The sequence below is a fragment of the Cnephaeus nilssonii genome, assembly GCF_951640355.1.
Source record: "Cnephaeus nilssonii genome assembly, chromosome: 22".
NCBI classification, from domain to species: domain Eukaryota; kingdom Metazoa; phylum Chordata; class Mammalia; order Chiroptera; family Vespertilionidae; genus Cnephaeus; species Cnephaeus nilssonii.
In genome coordinates, this window is record NC_137093.1 from 28685450 (window position 1) to 28704112 (window position 18663).

The window sequence follows — 18663 nt, forward strand, 5'->3', positions numbered from 1 at the left end:
AGAGGTGGGGGGAGGAGGCACTCGTCCCTGGAGGCTCGCAGACGCTCAGAGATCCAGGATGCTTTTCTCTCCCCAGTTTCAACCATCCTGCCACGCGTGCGCCTCACCACGGGCGCCGGACGTGGGGACACGGGCGTCCAGAGGGATCAGGCCTCCCCGCGGAGCCAGGGGTGTTTCCTGGACTCTGTTGACAGCGTCACCTGGATCTTGTCCTGTCATTCCTTCCTCCCGCTGGGGGGCACCCTGGCCGCCCATCCCCACATTAAAGGCGAAAAGGTGAGTGAGAACCATTTTCCGTGCGCGTGCGCGTGCGCGTGGGCTACGCGTCATCCCGGAGGATCCCTTCCACGTAGCCGCATGCGCCCTGCTCCCCAGGGTCCAGAGCCGGGCAGACCCAGCCCTAGCCTTCCTCACCGCCCGTCCCTGGGGCGCACGTGGGGCCCCTGTCCTCCGGGGAGGAGATGGAGGTGAAGGTGGTGAAGGTCACCCTCCTCCTCTTGGAGGTGGGGGACGTGGGTGGCTCGCTCTCCCCGTCGCTCCGGTGGGTGCCCGCGGGTCCGGACAACAGCTGCCCGTTGGCGCTGTTCTGGGTGCTGAGCAGGTACTTGCTCTCCTCCAGGTCCAGGCCCCTGTCCGTGGTGCTGATCGGCTCGTCCTGGGCGAAGTGGAGGCGGCTCTCCAGCAGCTCCGCCCCCTGGCTCAGCCCCACCCAGTCGTGGGCGTGGCTCAGCCCCTCCTGCTCCTCCAAGGGCACCTGCTTGCGCCGGTACCTGAGGGCGAAGGTGGCGCAGTTGACCAGGAAGACGAGGATGGCCAGGCAGAAGACGCCCAGCAGCGCGTACATGCCGATCTCCAGGTCGCTCATCCCCTTGGAGGCCTGCGCGAGGTCGCTCGCGTCCGCGTCCGTATCCGCGTCGCCCTGGCTCCTGGGGGGCTCGGCCTGGGCTGGGAAGCCGGGGAGGTGGGTGGGGACGGTCTGCAGGCTGCCCAGGCCATCGGAGAGGCCCTCCCAGCCCTGGTTCCTCCGCAAGGCCGACCTCTCCGTGGTCGCGGGCCCCCTCCCTGCCGCGGGGCCCACGGAAGCAGACGCGCTGCTGAGCGCCTGGCCCTCTGGCCCGTCCCGCTCCTGCGGGGGCCCGCGGGGCCGCCGGTCACTGCCCTGCGTCTCCAGGTGCGCGCCCGCCCCCGCGTGTCTGCTGTCGCTGGTGTTGGGGTGGGCGGCATCCGTCTGGCCGAATTTCACCCTGACGGCGGCGGTGCCCGCGGCCAGCACGCCCTTCCGCTTGGACTTCTGGCAGGACTCGCTGATGGCCATCTCGACCCTGACCAGGGCGCCCTGCCCCTCGGACTCCGCGACGAGGACGGGCCACTTGGAGTCGGGGTCCTGGCGGATGGAGACCACCTGCTGGTCCCCGGAGGTGGCCGTCAGCGAGAAGTCTCCCGCCGCGTAGATGTCCAGGGGCGTGACGGCGCCGTCGCTGAACTGCACCCAGCAGCTGAGGGCCGCCTCCTGTGGGGGAAGGCGAGTCCGTCAGGTGGGCCCGGGCTCAGCGGGCACCACGTCACACACGGTGCACAGACAACGTGACAGCAAAGGAAAAGCGTGTGAGCCGTGCAGAAGCAGGAGGTGAGCAGACCTAAGAGCAGGAAAGAAAATTCACTCCCACACGAGGTCACTGAACTGGTAGTGACGGCCCAGGGACCAGGGGACACCCCACACCACGAGGCCACCACCTGCGTGGGCAGTGAGGGTCACCCAAAACTCCATGCTCCTCCCAGGAGGCAATGGGTCTCACCTCTGAGGAGAGAGGGGTCTCGCTTGTGTAAACCCCTGTTAACAGTGTGACCTCACCTGCACTCTGACCCCACCTGCACTTTGACCTCACCTGCACTGTGACCCCACCTGCACTGTGACCCCACCTGCACTCTGACCCCACCTGCACTCTGACCCCACGTGCACTGTGACCTCACCTGCACTCTGACCCCACCTGCACTCTGACCCCACCTGCACTGTAACCCCACCTGCACTGTGACCCCACCTGCACTGTGACCTCCACCTGCACTCTGACCCCACCTGCACTCTGACCCCACCTGCACTGTGACCCCACCTGCACTGTGACCTCACCTGCCCTGTGACCCCACCTGGGGTGTGACCTCACCTGGGGTGTGACCTCACTTGGGGTGTGACCTGCCCGTGCGACCCCACCCTACGGCGTCCCCACCTGGGTACCTGGTGGGGCCGCTGCAGCAGCTCCTGAGCCACGGCCGTGGCGAAGATGGCTCTGTTGCTCCCCGGGCTGAGCTGCAGGGAGAGCGAGAGGCCGGCCACCACCTGCACCCCCAGGTCGGTGACGGCGACCTTCTCGTCCAGCACGGTGATGGTCTTCTCAGCCAGGATGGCGTCCGACAGGGGCGACAGGACCTGGAAAGGGGACCGCATGGCAGGGCGGAGCCTCTGTGGCCCCAGCAGCTGCTCCAGCGGCAGGAGGACGCCCGGGCGGGGCACCGAGCGGGGCACGTGGAAACGGCGCTTTCTGGGGTCTTCTTCCCCAAACTGTGCCCTGCCCGGGGAACGTCCCTGTCCTTTCAAATAACAGCAAGGTGGGAAGGACTGGACAGGGTGGGACGTGGCCCCCCGCCCACCACGGAGAGGACCTGCTGGCGTGAAAGAGGCGGGGAGCGCCCAGCCGGCGGGGCTCGTGCTGGAGCATCGTCCCACGCACCAGGAGGTCACAGTTCCATTCCCCACGGCACAGGCCCTGCTGCAGGCTCAGTCCCCAGTAGGGGGCATGCAGGAGGCACGATGTTTCTCCCTCATTGATGCCTCTCTCCCTCTCTCTCTCCCTCTCTCTCTCTCTCTCTAAAAACCAATACAAACATAATACTTAAAATATAAAGAAAAGAGGGGCGCCCTTGCCCTTGGGGCCGTCTTACCTGCAGGGTCGTCATCCCGAGCTCCTGGCCCACCAGCACCTGCCCGCCCTGCAGCCGGGCGATCCGGGGCTCCTCCACCTGCATGAACTCACGCACCAGCTCCGTGACGTCCACCTGCCAGTCGGAGCCCAGCAGGTGGGCCAGGGGGCCCCCAGGGTCAGCTGGTTCGGCCACAAACTGCGTCAGGACGCGCACCATGGCGTGCTGGTATTGGAGGGCGCAGCCCCGCCCCCGCCTCTCCTCGTCTTCCTCTTCCTCGCTGTCCCCAGCTGGCCTGGCAAAGGGTCCATTCAGTTTAGCAGATCCTGACTCCGTGGGCCAGTGGTCAGGGGCTGTGCATGGAGGGCGGGGCTGTGTGGGGGCGGGGCTGTGTGTGGGGGCAGGGCTGTGTGGAGGGCGGGGCTGTGTGGAGGGCGGGGCTGTGCGTGGGGGCGGGGCTGTGCATGGGGGCGGGGCTGTGCGTGGGGGCAGGGCTGTGTGGGGGCGGGGCTGTGCGTGGGGGCGGGGCTGTGCGTGGAGGCGGGGCTGTGTGTGGGGGCGGGGCTGTGTGGGGGCGGGGCGGGGCGTGGGGCGGGGCTGTGTGGAGGGCGGGGCTGTGCATGGGGGCGGGGCTGTGTGTGGAGGGCCGGGCTGCATGGAGGGTGGGCCTGTGTGAAGGGCGGAGGGACGCAGTGGCCCCAAAGTCGCCCCTTCCCAACTGTCCCCCCTGCCTGTCCCCACTCAGCCCCCGCACACTGACGTGGGTCCTGACGGGGGCCCCACCTGCTGTTGGGGGCGACGGGCACCCTCCAGCCCTTGATCTGGTTGAGCTCGGCGTCCGAGACCTCGATGTGCAGCGGGAGCCGGGGCGCCCACACCGTCATCGCCAGGGGCGCGCTCAGGTGCTGGTAGGCGAAGGTCACCGCCGCCGCCACCTTGCCCTTCATCTCCTTCCCGTTGACGAAGACGTGGTCGCACCCGTCGGACACCTGGGTGGGGGAGGGGCAGAGGCCCGTGAGTCCCCGTCATGCCCCACGGCCACGGCCACGAGGGAAGGCGTTTCATGGTCCGGGTCCCGGGGCCTTTCCGCAGGAACCTCCTGCCAGGGGGCGTGGCTGGGCCCGGGCCGGCCCCCAGCACATCCCGGCGGACAGACAGCGAAGTGGTCCCCGCGGGAGCCGCGGCAGAACGCCCTGTCCAGGCCCGACCCCTCTTCTCCTCCAGCCCCGGGCCACCCCGCTCATTCCAGGCTTCAAGGTTCCAACCCAGAGAGGAGCTGGAGAAACGCTGGTCTGGGGGAGCCCCTGAGACCAGCTCCCCCCCTCTTGTTCCAATATGACCAGTTGTGGCCCGGCCGGCGTGGCTCAGTGGTTGAGTGTGGACCTATGAACCAGGAGGTCACAGGTTCGATTCCCGGTCAGGGCACAGGCCCAGATTGTGGGCTCGGTCCCCCGTGTGGGGCATGCAGGAGGCAGCCAATCCCTGATTCTCTCTCATCATGGATGTTTCTCTCTCTCTCTCTCTCCCTTCCTCTCTGAAACCAATAAAAACATATCTTAAAGAAATACCACCAGGTGTGTGGGCAGAAGGATTTCCTCGCTCCCACTTCACAACGCTGACGGCTGGAAGCGGCCGTCCACTCCAGCTCCCCACCCGTCTCAGGCCCCGAGCCGGAACCACGGCTGTTGTTTCTGACTCCGACGTGCACGGCCGGCACTTATGAGAATTTAATGCCATCTCCTTTTTTCTGCGTAAATGCGGCACGAGTATAAATCTTAGTTAAATATCGCCAGTACTTGTGGGGAAATTTATGTCCTCATGTTCTGCTCTTTTTTTTTTAAGAGCTAGAGCTAAGGAGATTAAATGTGTCCCACCCTCCCCCCATTTAAATTCAGCCTCCAGGAATATTTATTTGCATCCATCTAGGCATCGCCTCTTCGGACTTGGTTTTTATCCGGGCCAAACAAGTAACAGCACAATAGTGGTGACAAGGAAACGCTGGCCGCGAGGCACCTGGTGCTGTGCCCACGGCCCCGCTCGGCACCTGGTTAGATGTTTCACCCACGGAATCCTCACTGGGAGTCTGGTGGGGAGGCACCATTACCCCATTTTCCAGACAACAAACTGAGGCACAAGGTCCCTTCGCTGTCAGGGACGTGTCCCGCTGGCTAATGAATGGGAGATAACTTTACCGCCCTCGGTGGCGTCTGTTAACGTTTATATGTATACTAGAGGGTGTTTCTATCTCTCTCTCCCTCTCAATTCCTCTCTGAGATCAATAAAATAGCCTCCTAGTAAATAAAGATGTAATATGCAAATTGACCATCATGCCCTCGCACAAGATGGCCTCCCCCATGTGGTCAAAGATGGCTGCCACAAGATGGCCGGCAGGGGTGGGTAGTTGTGGGCCATCAGGCCTGCAGGGGAGAGCAGTTGGGGGTGACCAGGCTTTCAGGGGAGGGCAGTTGGGGGTGGCCAGGCCAGCAGGGGCGGGCAGTTAGGGGGGACCAGGCCTGCAGGGGAGGGCAGTTGGGGACAACTGGGCTGGCAGGGGAGGGCAGTTGGGGGCAACCCGGCCAGCAGGGGATGGCAGTTGGGGGGGATGGGCCTGCAGGGGAGGGCAGTTTGGGGCAATCGGGCCAGCAGGGGAGCAGTTAGGCATTGACCAGCATGGCAGGGGAGTGGTTAGGGGGTGACCAGGCTGGCAGGCAGGCGAGCGGTTGGGAGCCCGCCATCCTGGATTGTGAGAGGAATGTCTGACTGCCCTGTGGGATCGGGCCTAAACTGGCAGTCAGACATCCCCCGAGGGGTCCCAGATTGGAGAGGGTGCAGGCTGGGCTGAGGGACACCCACCCCCCCGTGCACGAATTTCCTGCACTGGGCCTCAAATATATATATATATATATATATATATATATATATTTTAAACAACATTAAGGCCAAACACAATGTATGTACTGGCTACACATACGACCCGAGATCCTTGAACTTGCACCCTCTGATGTAGAACACAAGCTAACTTCACGATGTTCTTTTGTTTGGGGGACAGAGGAGAGGGAACATGCAGGAAAGTGCTTGGACTTTTCTGACCCGTGAACGGGCAATAAAAACATGGCAACAGCCAGCTGACAAATAGCGTCTCCTCGCACGGCCATCGTCCATCACGCCGGAGGCTGGGCCCGTGAAATACGGTGACGGCCGTCTCCAGCCGCCGCGCCTCCCTCCCTGCCGCACCGCGCCACCCATCCGCCCCTGCTCGTGACACACGGAGGCCCCGTCACCACGCACCCCTCCCGCCCTGCCCCAGCTCCGAGCCAGCGGGTGCTTTCAGGGCCGGAACTGTGCGGTGAGCCCGAGGCTGGTCCCAGTGTAGTTCGGAAAGGGAGCAGGGTTGGCGGGGGGGGGGACCAGATTCTCCAAGACTTGCTTTTCATCTGCTTCTCTCGTAGGGTTCCCTACAGCAGCCCGGCTGTCAGCAACGGGCAGAGGTAACAGCCCCGAGACAAAATGGCAGCAGTCACGAGGGTCCTTGGGAAAACGCATGTTCTCTTTAGGGAAGAGGGAAGGCATTCGCTGGGGAAATTGTCAGCTTTCCCCGCGAGCTACGACTGTGGCTTCTTTCTTTCTTTCATTTTTTGTAAGAGAACGCTTATTTGGTAAATCACAGAGGTGGGAGCAGGAGTTCCCAGAAGAAATGGGCTCGGGAAGCGAGTTCCAGAGGCAAAGGAAGGAACCTTGTGGTTCGGGAGGGAGGGAGGTGATGTGAGGAGCCTGGGAGTGAGGAGGGAGGAGGGGAGGGGGGAGAGAGAGGGGGAGGGGGAGGGAAAGGCACTGGGTCCTCCGTCCTAAGGGCTTTTTAAAAATATATATATATTATTGATTTTTTACAGAGAGGAAGGGAGAGGGATAGAGAGCTAGAAACATCGATCAGCTGCCTCCTGCACACCCACCACTGGGGATGTGCCCACAACCAAGGTACACGCCCTTGACCGGAATCGAACCCGGGACCCTTCAGTCCGCAGGCCGACGCTCTATCCACTGAGCCACACCGGTCAGGGCCGCCCTAAGGGCTTTGAGGGGGAGATTTTAGGGGAGGCCCCAGGGGAAGGTCTCAGTAGAACATTCAGCAGCTCCCCAGGTGAGTCCTTTCTGGGTCAGGATCTCCCCTGATTGGTTGGCGGCACCAGGGTGGGGGTGGGGGGTCCTTATCCTAGGCAGCTGGTCCCAGGTGCGGTACCAATGACATCATCCCAACGAGGCAGCACCCCCCCCCCCCCCCAGCTGCCTCAGCTACAGACCATCCTCCCCGGCAACACACGGCGCTCCGTCTCCCTCGCTCCCTGGAATCCGCACCCTCACTTTCAGTATCTACTGCCGTCTCGTCCCAGAACCTTCCTTCCAGAACCTTCCAGAACCTTCCCGAGCCCCCGTCTCCCCCAGGCGCCAGGGTGCAGGGCACGTGTCTGCAGAGCCCACAGCACCCGGGCCGGGGCCGTGCCTCAGAGCCGGGCTCACAGGGCAGTCACACCGCCGGGGCGTCACTTGCCTTGATGACGCCTTCGTCGGCCGACCTGCACTCCACGGCCCGCAGCAGGTCGGTCACGGTGCCGTCCTCCTCCACGGAGACCACCTTCACCGGCACGGCCACCGCCTTCCCCGTGAGGCCCGCCGTGTTCAGGACCTCCGCCTCCTGGAAGACCAAGCACAGGACCGGCCGTGAACCCTGACCCCCCGCAATGAACCCTGACCCCCGGTTCCTGGTTCGACGCTCCGTCACTGAGCCCTGTTAGCCGGCGCTCCTCCCCTTCTTACGGGAATGGAACAATCTTACCAAGGTCATAGCGCCCCCCGGCGAACAGGTGACATTGGTGAAGGGGTCGGTCACAAATGCACACAAGGTCACCGCCCCCCGCCCTCTCCCCGTGGCCGCCCGTTCCACTCAGGCAACACTTTCTACGTGGCTGACGATGTCCCGAGGGTCCCCGTGAACCTGAAGAACATGCCATCGGACACCTCTTGGGTCGTTAGGGTTCGCCAGCGCCCCCTGGGGTTCCGGGAGGACAGGTGACCCCTGGCCCCTCACTCCGGGCCACTTTCTGTCGTCTCAGCCGGTATGATTCGGTTCTGGGCTGGCGTCCTCTTTCAACTACTGATCATTTTAACAGACATTCCTCTCATCAGGAGACAATGTGCTGACCCCGGAGTGGCTGAACGTTACGAGAGAATCACTGACCAGCTGCCTCCCGCACGCCCCCTCCTGGGGATGGAGCCCGCAACCCGGGCCTGTGCCCTGACCGGGAACCGAACCCTGACCTCCTGGTTCCTAGGTGGATGCTCAACCCCTGAGCCCCGCCGGCCGGGCTGTGTGCATGTTTTAAACAAGCCGCTCCTCGTGTTGGGAACAGCAGGCCCCGTGCCCCATGCCCGTGACAAGTGACGAGGACGGCGTGTGTGCGTGCCCTCAGCATGTGCCAGGGACCGACCAGGATCCACGCTGACCCGGCTCTTACAGACAGCTGTGCCTCCCGCCCGACGGCTACACAGCGGACCTCGGCGCGAGTGAGTGAGCCACGTCTGCGGGTAGGGGCCTCTTCACGTCCTGGGTGTTTGCTCTTTGAAACCCCGGGGGCTCCTGCCTGTCCCTTCCCCTACACGGCTGCCCCCTTTCTCCCCGTCACCACAGCACAAGGCATGTCCAATTGTCAAAGGCGACAGAACCACCGCCCCCCGGCCGGGAGCAGCTGGGTTTCCGTACACGAAAATGAGAAATTAATTCAGCTGGCCCGGAACCGACAGAGCGAACCGACATCAAAGGGCTACTCCTACCGCATCGGAGCGAAGCGTGTGGGGCTAGGAGCGGGTGTCATCTTGGTTCGCGCCCCCCTCCTCCCGCCGCAGAGGGACTACTGGGGTGCCGAGCCCTCTCCTGACCCGAAGGCCTCAGGCGGGGAGCCAGGTCTGATTATCTATGCCGGCAGCCAGCCAGCGCCGAGGATCCGGGACCTCGGAGAGTCCCGGAGTCATCCGTAGGCTCGGCCCCAGAATACACGATGAGTTTTTTTCTCTCCTTCACCAGACAACTTCTTAATTATGTTGTCCTTAGGCTAATGCGAGGACGGATTTGCAGGCCTCGAGTTCACCCTAATGAGGAGGAGGGAGGGATGCAGGGGAGATTGCTCTGGGAGGCGGAGGACGGCCACCCGGGGCGTTAAGCCGGACGCAGTCGCCCTGCGGTGACCCCGGCCCCAGGGCGCCTGGCCACGGACCTGCTCTGCGCATCTGTCCCCCGCCTCCTGGTGGTGGGGTGACGGGGTGCTGCCTCGCAGAGGGACGGGTCGGTGTTTGTGCTGCTCCCCAGCCGCAGCCTGTCCGTCTCCGTGTCTTCCCTGTGGACAGGGCCCCGTCTCCGGGAGTCCCAGGCAGGGTGGCCCCTGAGGCTGACCCCGGACCTCGCTGAGTCAGACGGAGCGGGGCCACGGGAGCTTGGTGAGAAGGAAAATCATTCCAGGCCCTGCAGAGCGGCCGAGCTCACGGACATGGACCCACTGTCGCCTGTGAGCCTAGAGGGGCGTGTGTCCAGCAGAGCAGCTGGTGACCAGGGCGTGTGGGGGCCACGTCACCGTGGAAGGCCGCTCCCCCAACCCCCCCCCCCCCCGCCATGTGATCTCCTCCAGCAGCGACGTGCCCCGCGCGGTCCTCTCCCCTGAGCACCCCACGTGCCCCTGCCCGCCTGACCTCTCCGCGGGGCTCCTCCCGCCGCGGGCTTCGCTCTCACGTCCCAAACCGTAACCGGTGCCGTGGGTCCCCTGGGGCTGCAGACAGAACCTCGGGCGCCATCATTCACGTCTCCTTCCCTGGTCCCCCTGGCGCTCCCGGCCCAGTGCCCCATCCCGTCAGCACCATGGACAGCGCACCTGCCTTTTCCTCCCCTCCACCTCCATTGCTATCACCTTAAATCAGCCCCGCCCGCGGCCCAGGGTCACGGGAAAGCCCGCCTTGCTCATGTTCCCGCCGAGTTCTGGCCGCTTTGGGGGATCACTTTCCCCAGGAGCCCACTGGCTGCCTGAGCACACGGGGGTGTCAGCTCCAGGGGGTGGGGCTTGCACTGCCCACGCCCAGCCCAGTGCTGACTATAGACACCTGCAACTCTGACGTCAGCACGTCACGTGCCCCACCCCCAGCCCAGTTCTGAATACAGGGCACCTGCAGCGATGACGTCAGCATGTCACGTGCGTCATACCCAGCCCAGTGCTGAATACAGGGCACCTGCAGCGGTGACGTCAGCACATCACGTGCGTCACGCCCAGCCCAGAGCTGACTGCAGGCACCTGCAGTGGTGACGTCAGCACGTCACGTGCGTCACGCCCAGGGCTCACCGGCACCCCCTGGAGTCGGTGTGAGGCCCTTTCAACCACTTCCCATGTCAGCAGGTCATCTGCCTGAGGCTGTGTCCCCGCGGACACTCCGTTCCCACTGGAAGCTCAGCTCGCCCCGCTGCATCCTCCTGGCGTCTCCAGGTCCCGTGTTCACCGGCTGGAGTGGGGGAACCCCGCGTTCACCGGCTGGAGTGGGGGAACCCCGCGCAGTCATCGAGCCGGAGGTGGGAAAGGAGCCCCGCGTGCAACGTGGCCACGCTCGGTTGGTGGCTGTCCAGGTCTGAGCGGGAACGTGAGGGGGTGTGGCCGCCCTGGCCGGGGTCCTCTCCGTGTCTCCCCTCCCGCCGCCATCCTTCTCTCTGATTTCGTCCATGAAGCTGGACGTTGGCAGCAAGGGGGTGCGGCCGAGCAAGCACCCGCCCCACCCCACCCCCGGCTGGTTCGGGGGCCGGAGGGGTGTCCGTCACTCCGCCTCCCTGACCCTGGAGTCGGGGGTGTGTGTGTGCAAACACAGGCTCTGAGATGCAGATTCCGCTACACCCGCGGCACCAGGCGACTTAGGTAAGAGCTTGAGCACCGACAGGAATTCATAAAATGACGGCAGAAAAAAATAAACACATGCCCCGCCCCTTTAAGGCTGCGCAGGAAGGCTGCTTACAATGGAAGGATGGAGATTAAAAGAAGGGAATTAAAATAAGGCTCGCCCTAAAGGGTTTGGCTCAGTGGATAGAGTGTCAGTCTGTGGACTGAAAGGTCCCGGGTTCGATTCCAGTCAAGGGCATGTACCTTGGTTGCGGGCACATCCCCAGTGGGGGGTGTGCAGGAGGCAGCTGATGGATGTTTCTCTCTCATCGATGTTTCTGACTCTCTATCCCTCTCCCTTCCTCTCTGTAAAAAATCAATAAAATATATTTTAAAAAATAATAAGGCTCAAGGAACATGCTGCCGGTCATTTGCAAATCAGCCGAGGTTTGCAAAGCCAAGAAGCGATGCTGAGACGTGGCCAGTCTTACAATAATGTTCTCAGAAACGGCGCCCGAGCCGGGGCTCCTCAGCAGCTGCAGAAAGCGGGTCTTTTCGGGCTGGTTCGGTTCTAGAGGACTGATGCCCGTGCCCACGCCCCGGGCTCGAGGAAACACATCTGGGCTCGCCTTGGAGGTGCTCAGCTTGGGCCTTGAAAAATGTCCGTTTCTCCAACGCGTGATGTATCACGACCTGCCGCCCATCCGTTCTCTCCTGCCCGGTCACAACATCCGTCTTGCTTTACGGCTCCCTTTCCAAAACGAAGCCCATTTCATGAAATGTCCCATTCTCCTCCACATCTCTGTGACATGCTGGCCGCACACCCGGGGCCAGAAACGCATCGAGAATGCCAGGAGCGGCCACGTCTTATGATAATGAAATAGGTTTTTCATCACAGACAGACCTATAAGGACGGCGCTTAGTGTGGGCGAGCAGAATAATTTTTATTCACAACGGCAGCGGGTGTGGGTGAAGTCCATTGTGGCGCCCTGTGCGGGCAGAAACGCTGTGGAATATTCTTTTTTAAAAAAAAATATATATATATATATTATTGATTTTTGTACAGAGAGGAAGGGAGAGGGTTAGTTTAGAAACTTCAATGAGAGAGAAACATCGGTCAGCTGCCTCCTGCACGCCCCCTACTGGGGATGTGCCTGCAACCAAGGTACATGCCCTTGACCTGGATCGAACCTGGGACCCTTCAGTCCGCAGGCCGACGCTCTATCCACTGAGCCACACCGATTAGGGCAACACCGTGGAATATTCTGGTAAGATTGTCTCATGCAGACGCCTACAATGGTTAAAGTCCATTACACAGGCTCAGTAATTAGTCGGCCGGAGAATCTCGTTAGACGCACATTAAGTGTGTGTTTAAGCCGTATGGGAGACACTCGACGTTAATGAAATGCCCAGTCAAATTAAAACTCAAATTGATGGTCACTCTTACTTTCCTTGAGAATGGAACACGGTATTGAATTCTTTTTTTTTTTTTCCCCTCGACCAAGGAACAGTCCTGGCCATGCTGTGCATCTCACAACTGCTTTGTTAGGTATAATTTACACAAAATAGAGTCACTATTTTAAATGCACAACTCGATGAGTTTGAATAAATTTAGATGATTGTGCCGACATCCCCACCACCCAGGTTTAAGACATCCCGTCAGCCCCTCGCGCCCGCGGCACGCCCTTGTGGCTTGTCGCTCTCGATCCCTCATCCTTCCCGGACATGGCGGGTTTGGTTTGATCAGATGTTGTGAATGGCTTCTGCACGGCTGTCCGTGAGGAATGCTGGCCTACAGTGTCCTGTCTTTAAGAATTTAAACAAATAGCCCTAGCCCAGTGGTCGGCAAACTCATTCGTCCACAGTGCCAAATATCAACGGTACGATTGAAATTTCTTTTGAGAGGCAAATTTTTTAAACTTCAACTTCTTTTAAGGGGTTGGGCATCGGCCTAGGAACCCGGGGGTCACGGCTCCATTCCCGCTCAGGGCACAGGCCCGGGTTGTGGGCTCCATCCCCAGTGGGGGGCGTGCGGGAGGCGGCCGATCCATGATTCTCTCTCATCATGGATGTTTCTCTCTCTCTCCCCCTCCCCTTCCTCTCTGAAATCAATAAAAATATATTTAAAAAAGAGAGAGAGAGAGATGGGCTGACGGCCAATGTCCCAGAGAAAACTGCGCAGGATGCCGGCGAGGGTTTCACGGCCGAGACCTACTTCAGTAACACGCACTTGTTCCTTCGCCGGAGCCCGAGGCTCGCTCGCGGCCCAGAATGAAGCATTTACTCACGAACCTGTTCTTTCTGCCCGTGAAGCCGCTATCAAAGGAATGAGAACTCCACGGGGGGCGATATGGATTTTCTTAGCCGTGTCTCTTTTTTCTTCACCGGAAGAGTCTTTTAAAGGCCTTCTGAGCAGCCCCTTTTACTTTCTCTCAGATCGTCCATCAGCCCATCGCGGACGCCGCCCGCCTGGGAGTCCAGGAGCCGGTTCCCCTGGGAAGTGTGCATGATCTGCCCACTGGTGTTTATTAATTCCCTGGGGGGGGGGTGGCGCTCAGTACAGCGGTTCCTCTGTGTGTCTGGTCTCAGAGCGTGGTGGTGGCGGGGGCGGGGAGGGGTGTATTTTAAAGGGTGACAGTAGCCCTGGCGGGTGTGGCTCCGTGGATAGAACATTGACCTGCGGATGGAAGGGTCCTGGGTTCGATTCCCGGTCAAGGGCACATGCCCGGTTTGCGGGCTCCATCCCTAGTAGGGGGCGTGCAGGAGGCAGCCAATCGGTGGTTCTCTCTCATCATGGATATTTCTCTCTCTCTCTCTCTCTCCCTTCCTCTTGGAAATCAATAAAGATGTATTTTTAAAAAATAAAGGACGACATTTACAAGGCGCGTCTGGGCCAGCGCCGGCGTCTGCTCCCGGCATCAGCATTCTCCCCGCGGGCGATGCCGTCAGCCCAGACGCTGCGGAGCCAGCTCGCGCCCTGGGTTTGGCGCCGGAAGGACACTCGCTGCGTCGGGGTGACCGCGGCCTCTACATCTCGCGGGGCTTCCTCTGCAGGACTTGGCTCTGTGGTTTCACGTCCTTCTTTCCAGAGACAGGAAACCGCCGGCCGGCGTGGCTCCGTGGCTGAGCGTGGCTTCCCATCTGCGTCTCCAGAAAGGTGAGTGCCCCGGAGAGCAGGATCCTGCAACCGTGGCGCTGGCCGCGTCCTTAGGTAAGACGGCGACAGTGTGCCCACAGCCCCGTCACACCCTGCGGAGAACTCAGAGCCCAAGACACACCTACTCAATCGGGGGGGGGGGGGTGTTGAGTGGGAAAAAGATGCACCTTTTTATTTATTTTTTATTTACTGATTTCAGAGAGGAAGGGAGAGGGAGAGAGAAAAACATCCATGATGAGAGAGAACCATGGATCGGCTGCCTCCTGCACGCCCCCTACTGGGGATGGAGCCCGCAACCCCAGCATGTGCCCTTGACTTGAGTCAAACCTGAGACCCTTCCGTCCACAGACGGACGCTCTAACCCCTGAGCACACTGGCCAGGGCGTATTGTGTTTCTTATCATATTGTCTAATAAAAGAGTAATATGCAAATTGACCATCACTCCAACATACAAGATGGCTGCCCCCATGTGGACACAAGATGGCTGCCACAAGATGGCGGGCAGGGGAGGGCAGTTGGGAGGGACCAGGCCTGCAAGGGAGGGCAGTTGGGGGCGATCAGACCTGCAGGGGAGGGCAGTTGTGGGGGACCAGGCCTGCAGGGGAGGGCAGTTGTGGGGGATCAGGCCTGCAGGGGAGGGCAGTTAGGCATCAATCAGGCTGGCAGGGGAGCAGTTAGGCATCAATCAGGCTGGCAGGGGAGTGGTTAGGGGTGATCAGGCTGGCAGGTAGAAGTGGTAAGGGGCAATCAGGCAGGTAGGCAGGCAGGTGAGCGGTTGGGAGCCAGCAGTCCTGGATTGTGAGAGGGATGTCCGACTGCCTAACTCGAGGGGTCCCAGATTGGAGAGGGTGCAGGCTGGGCTGAGGGACACTCCCCCCGTGCACAAATTTTGTGTACTGGGCCTCTAGTGATCATATGAAGAAGAAACATGCCCTCACCCAGTCTCCGTGGCAAGACTTGGAAAACCCGTCACCGTGTCCGCGTTGAAGGATGACCTGGTTTTTTTTTTACGTGACCTCATCTCCCTTCTGCACGCTGGGCCCCCGGGAGGCCAGCTTGGCAGGCCCCTTGCGTGGGGGAGGGAAGCGCGTCCAGGGAGCCGGATTAATGTTCTTGGCGTGAAAGTGCAGGCCGGGCCCGTGAAAGCGACGCCAAGCCTGCCTTCCCCGGAGAAGGATGTCCGGCTGGCCCGCGAGGAACGGCGGCGCGCGGGGAAATTAGCCTCCAGACGATGTTAATTACACGTTCCCCATTAGCGGGAGGGTAATTGAGCCACTCAGCGGCTCCGTAAAGAAACCCCCGCTGGCTCCATAAAGGCAAACGACAGTGTTTAATGTTCTCATTAAGGCGCAACAATGTAGCCGGTAGACGGCGGGGAGGAAGTGAGGCGAGCACAGTGAATTAAGAGACGAGGACGCTCCCGTAACACCCTCGTCAGCCCTCGGATTTACGAGGAGGTGGTTGGTGAGACAGGTGTGAGGGCAGGGACGTCCACAGCCCCGATGCGCGCCCTGGCCGGCGTGGCTCGGTGGATAGAGCATCAGCCTGCGGACAGAAGGGTCCCGGGTTCGATTCCGGTCCAGGGCACGTGCCTGGGTTGCGGGCTCCTGGCCGGCCCGGGCGGCCCTGGTCAGGGCACCTTCAGGAGGCAACTAATGGATGGGTTTCTCTCACATCGATGTTTCTCTGTGTCTTTCCCTCTCCCTCTTCCACTCCCCCTAAAAATCCATGGAAAATTATCTCGGGGTGAGAATTCACAAAACAAACAAACAGCCCCGATGTGTGAAGTGCTGAGGAACACTCATGGTGCACGCTCACCCCGGGAACTCACAGAGTCGGCTGGTGACGGCATACAGCTTACACCTGCACCTCCTGCTGATGGCGAAGCCATAACACAGCATTTGTCTTTTTCCAAAACAGGCAAACAGACAAAAATAAAATGAAATGATGGCCCTAACCGGTGTGGCTCAGTGGATAGAGCGTCGGCCTGCGGACTGAAAGGTCCCAGGTTCGATTCCGGTCAAGGGCATGTACCTTGGTTGCGGGCACATCCCCAGTGGGGGGTGTGCAGGAGGCAGCTGATCGATGTTTCTCTCTCATCGATGTTTCCAACTCTCTATCCCTCTCCCTTCCTCTCTGTAAAAAATCAATAAAATATATATTTTTTTAAATTAAAAAAAATAAAATAAAATACATCCTTTTCACAAGCCCTCCTCAAGATGAAGAAGTCGGGGTGACCTTGAGGAGCGCATGGGTCAGCTCCCACCCCGCCGGGGAGCAGGGCTCTTCATGGAACCCATCCATCTGGCTGCTGCTCTCAGGGAAAATAAATATCACTTTGTGTCAAGTTGGAGAGGCACAGCAGAGAGAGCGAGCGATCATGATTAGAGCTGCTCACCAGCCCTGGTTATAACTCCCCGCGGTGCCTTCCGCACACAAGGTCCTCTGTAAATGCCACCGCGAGCCTCCGAGCGCAGCCAGGCGGCCCCTGGCCAGCTGTCGGGGGGCCTGGCCCACAGACGAGCGTCTGTTCGGCCCTGGCTGCCCCCCTGGACAAAGCCGGCTCAGGGTCGCCGCTGGGAGAGCAGCCCCGCGTGGGGTCCCTCCGGCATAAACACGGGCCTGGGGTTGACAGGGCGCCCGGCTAAGTCTGCCTCGGGTCTGCCTCCATGACATGCTGGCCACATCCAGAGCGTTTGCTACCATCCCCTCCTGTGCGGGGAGAGGTGACGAAGAAAGAAGCCATTTCCTCGGGGTCACCCCGTCGAGGAAAGTCCCACAGCTGAAAGGAGGTGGGAAGACCTAGTCAGCCCGGCCGGCGGGGCTCAGCAGTGGAGCATCGGCCTATGAGCCAGGAGGTCAGGGTTCGATTCCCGGTCAGGGCCCAGGCCCGGGTTGCGGGCTCCATCCCCAGTGTGGGGCGTGCAGGAGGCGGCGGATCCATGATTCTCTCTCATCATCTCTCCCTCTCCCTCTCCCTTCCTCTCTGATATAAATTTTTTATTTTATTTTTAAAATAAATTTTATTGATTTCTTTTACAGAGAGGAAGGGAGAGGGAGGGAGAGTCAGAAACATCGATGAGAGAGAAACATCGATCCACTGCCTCCTGCACGCCTCCTACTGGGGATGTGCCTGCAACCGAGGTACATGCCCTTGACCGGAATCGAACCTGGGACCCTTCAGTCTGCAGGCCAACGCTCCATCCACTGAGCCACACCGGTCAGGGCTGATATAAATTTTTTAAAAAGGAGAAATACCAGCGTCCGCCTGACAAGCCTTCTGTGCGTTACCCGATGGATGTTACATTTCTAATCTGTTCAGGATTCACCTGTTTCCGAAAACGGAATCGGGAATAGAATTAATCGGTGGAATGCGATACCCAGGACCACACTCCAGGGGGAATTAGCGAGGGTGGCAGCCGTGGCTGGGAAAAGGGGGTGCCCCCCGCCCCGCGCCCCAGTGCCGGGTGAAGTAGGTGAGGAATGCTCAGCAGGAAGGCGCGGGGTTTCTGGGGCTGAGTCCGGAGCGTGGGAACCAGACCCCTTAACACACAGAGTCAATCCGGTCAGCGCGCCCCGAGGCCGGAGTTGTCCGTGGGAAACGCAGACGCGAGGAGAGCCTGGCGCAGAGGAAATGAGGAAAATGGTGAGAAATGCGAGGGCAGGGAGCGCCCACGGCCAGGCCCCTGCCGGCTCCACCCATGAGAACCTGAGACGCGAGAGAACGGGCTCTGTCTTGGTCGGAGCAAACGGAGAAGCGGCGTTGATGCTGGGCTGCCTCCTGCGCGCTCCCCACGGGGGTGGAGCCCGCCCCCCGGGCCTGCGCCCTGACCGGGAATCGAACCCGGACCTCCTGGCTCCTGGGTCCACGCTCACCCGCTGAGCCACGCCGGCCGGGCCTGGATTTCCGTCTCCTTTTCCGCCAGCGGCCTCCTCCCCGCGTGGGCTGCCGGCTCTGTTGCGCCCTCGGCACCGCGGACAGGGAGGCACGAGGCCTTGCTCTGCTGCCCACAAAAGGGCCTCACCCAGAGGGTCCGCGCACTGACGGCGCGGGGACACTCCGGGCCTGCGGCTGGGCCGTGGCGGCCGCACCGGGACCGGCTCTGAGGCCAGCGGGGGGGGGGGGGGACGGGGGGGTAAGGGGGGGCGGGGGCCTGACCGCCGGGGAGGGCAGTGGCTGCCGCCCAATAAATAATTCATTTCCCGACGCCTCTTCCCGTCTCGCCTCCATCATGTTTTTATGAGCGGGCCTCTCGCATTTGCATTTTCCCGAAGAGCTGTTTGCACACTGCCCTGGTCAACAGCCTGGACTCTGTTTCTTTTCTTTAAAAAAAAAAATTTTTTTTTAATTAATTTCAGACAGGAAGGGAGTGAGAGAGGCATCCATGATGAGAGAGAGTCATGGACCGGCTGCCTCCTGCACACCCCACACTGGGGATCGAGCCACAACCCGGGCCTGTGCCCTTGACCTGGGAATGGAGCCTGGGACCCTTCGGTCCACAGGCCGGCGCTCTACCCACTGAGCCAACCGGCCAGGGCCTACATTCTGTTTCCACAGTCGAGTGGACTGGCTGGGAGCTTGGCCCCTGGGCCCTCCGTCTAGAGCCAGACTCCAGCCCAGCCTCTCTGCTGGGTCACTGGGGGGGGGGGGGGTGTGCAGGGGGGTCCTCAGCTCTGCATGCCCCCATCCACCTG

At 61.0% G+C, this 18663-nt stretch overlaps 1 protein-coding gene across 1 annotated transcript in view; it reads right to left on the bottom strand.

The window, feature by feature from the left end:
- Positions 1-733: 733 nt before the first annotated feature.
- The window catches only part of TMEM132D (transmembrane protein 132D), a gene marked incomplete at both ends in the record, with an annotated part of 79195 nt that continues 61265 nt past the window's right edge, over positions 734-18663 (bottom strand). The window contains 5 exons of the mRNA XM_079762937.1: positions 734-1510; positions 2231-2422; positions 2935-3208; positions 3697-3902; positions 7460-7603. Coding sequence (XP_079619063.1) covers positions 734-1510; positions 2231-2422; positions 2935-3208; positions 3697-3902; positions 7460-7603 — 1593 coding nt within the window. The remainder of the gene's footprint in view (positions 1511-2230; positions 2423-2934; positions 3209-3696; positions 3903-7459; positions 7604-18663) is intronic.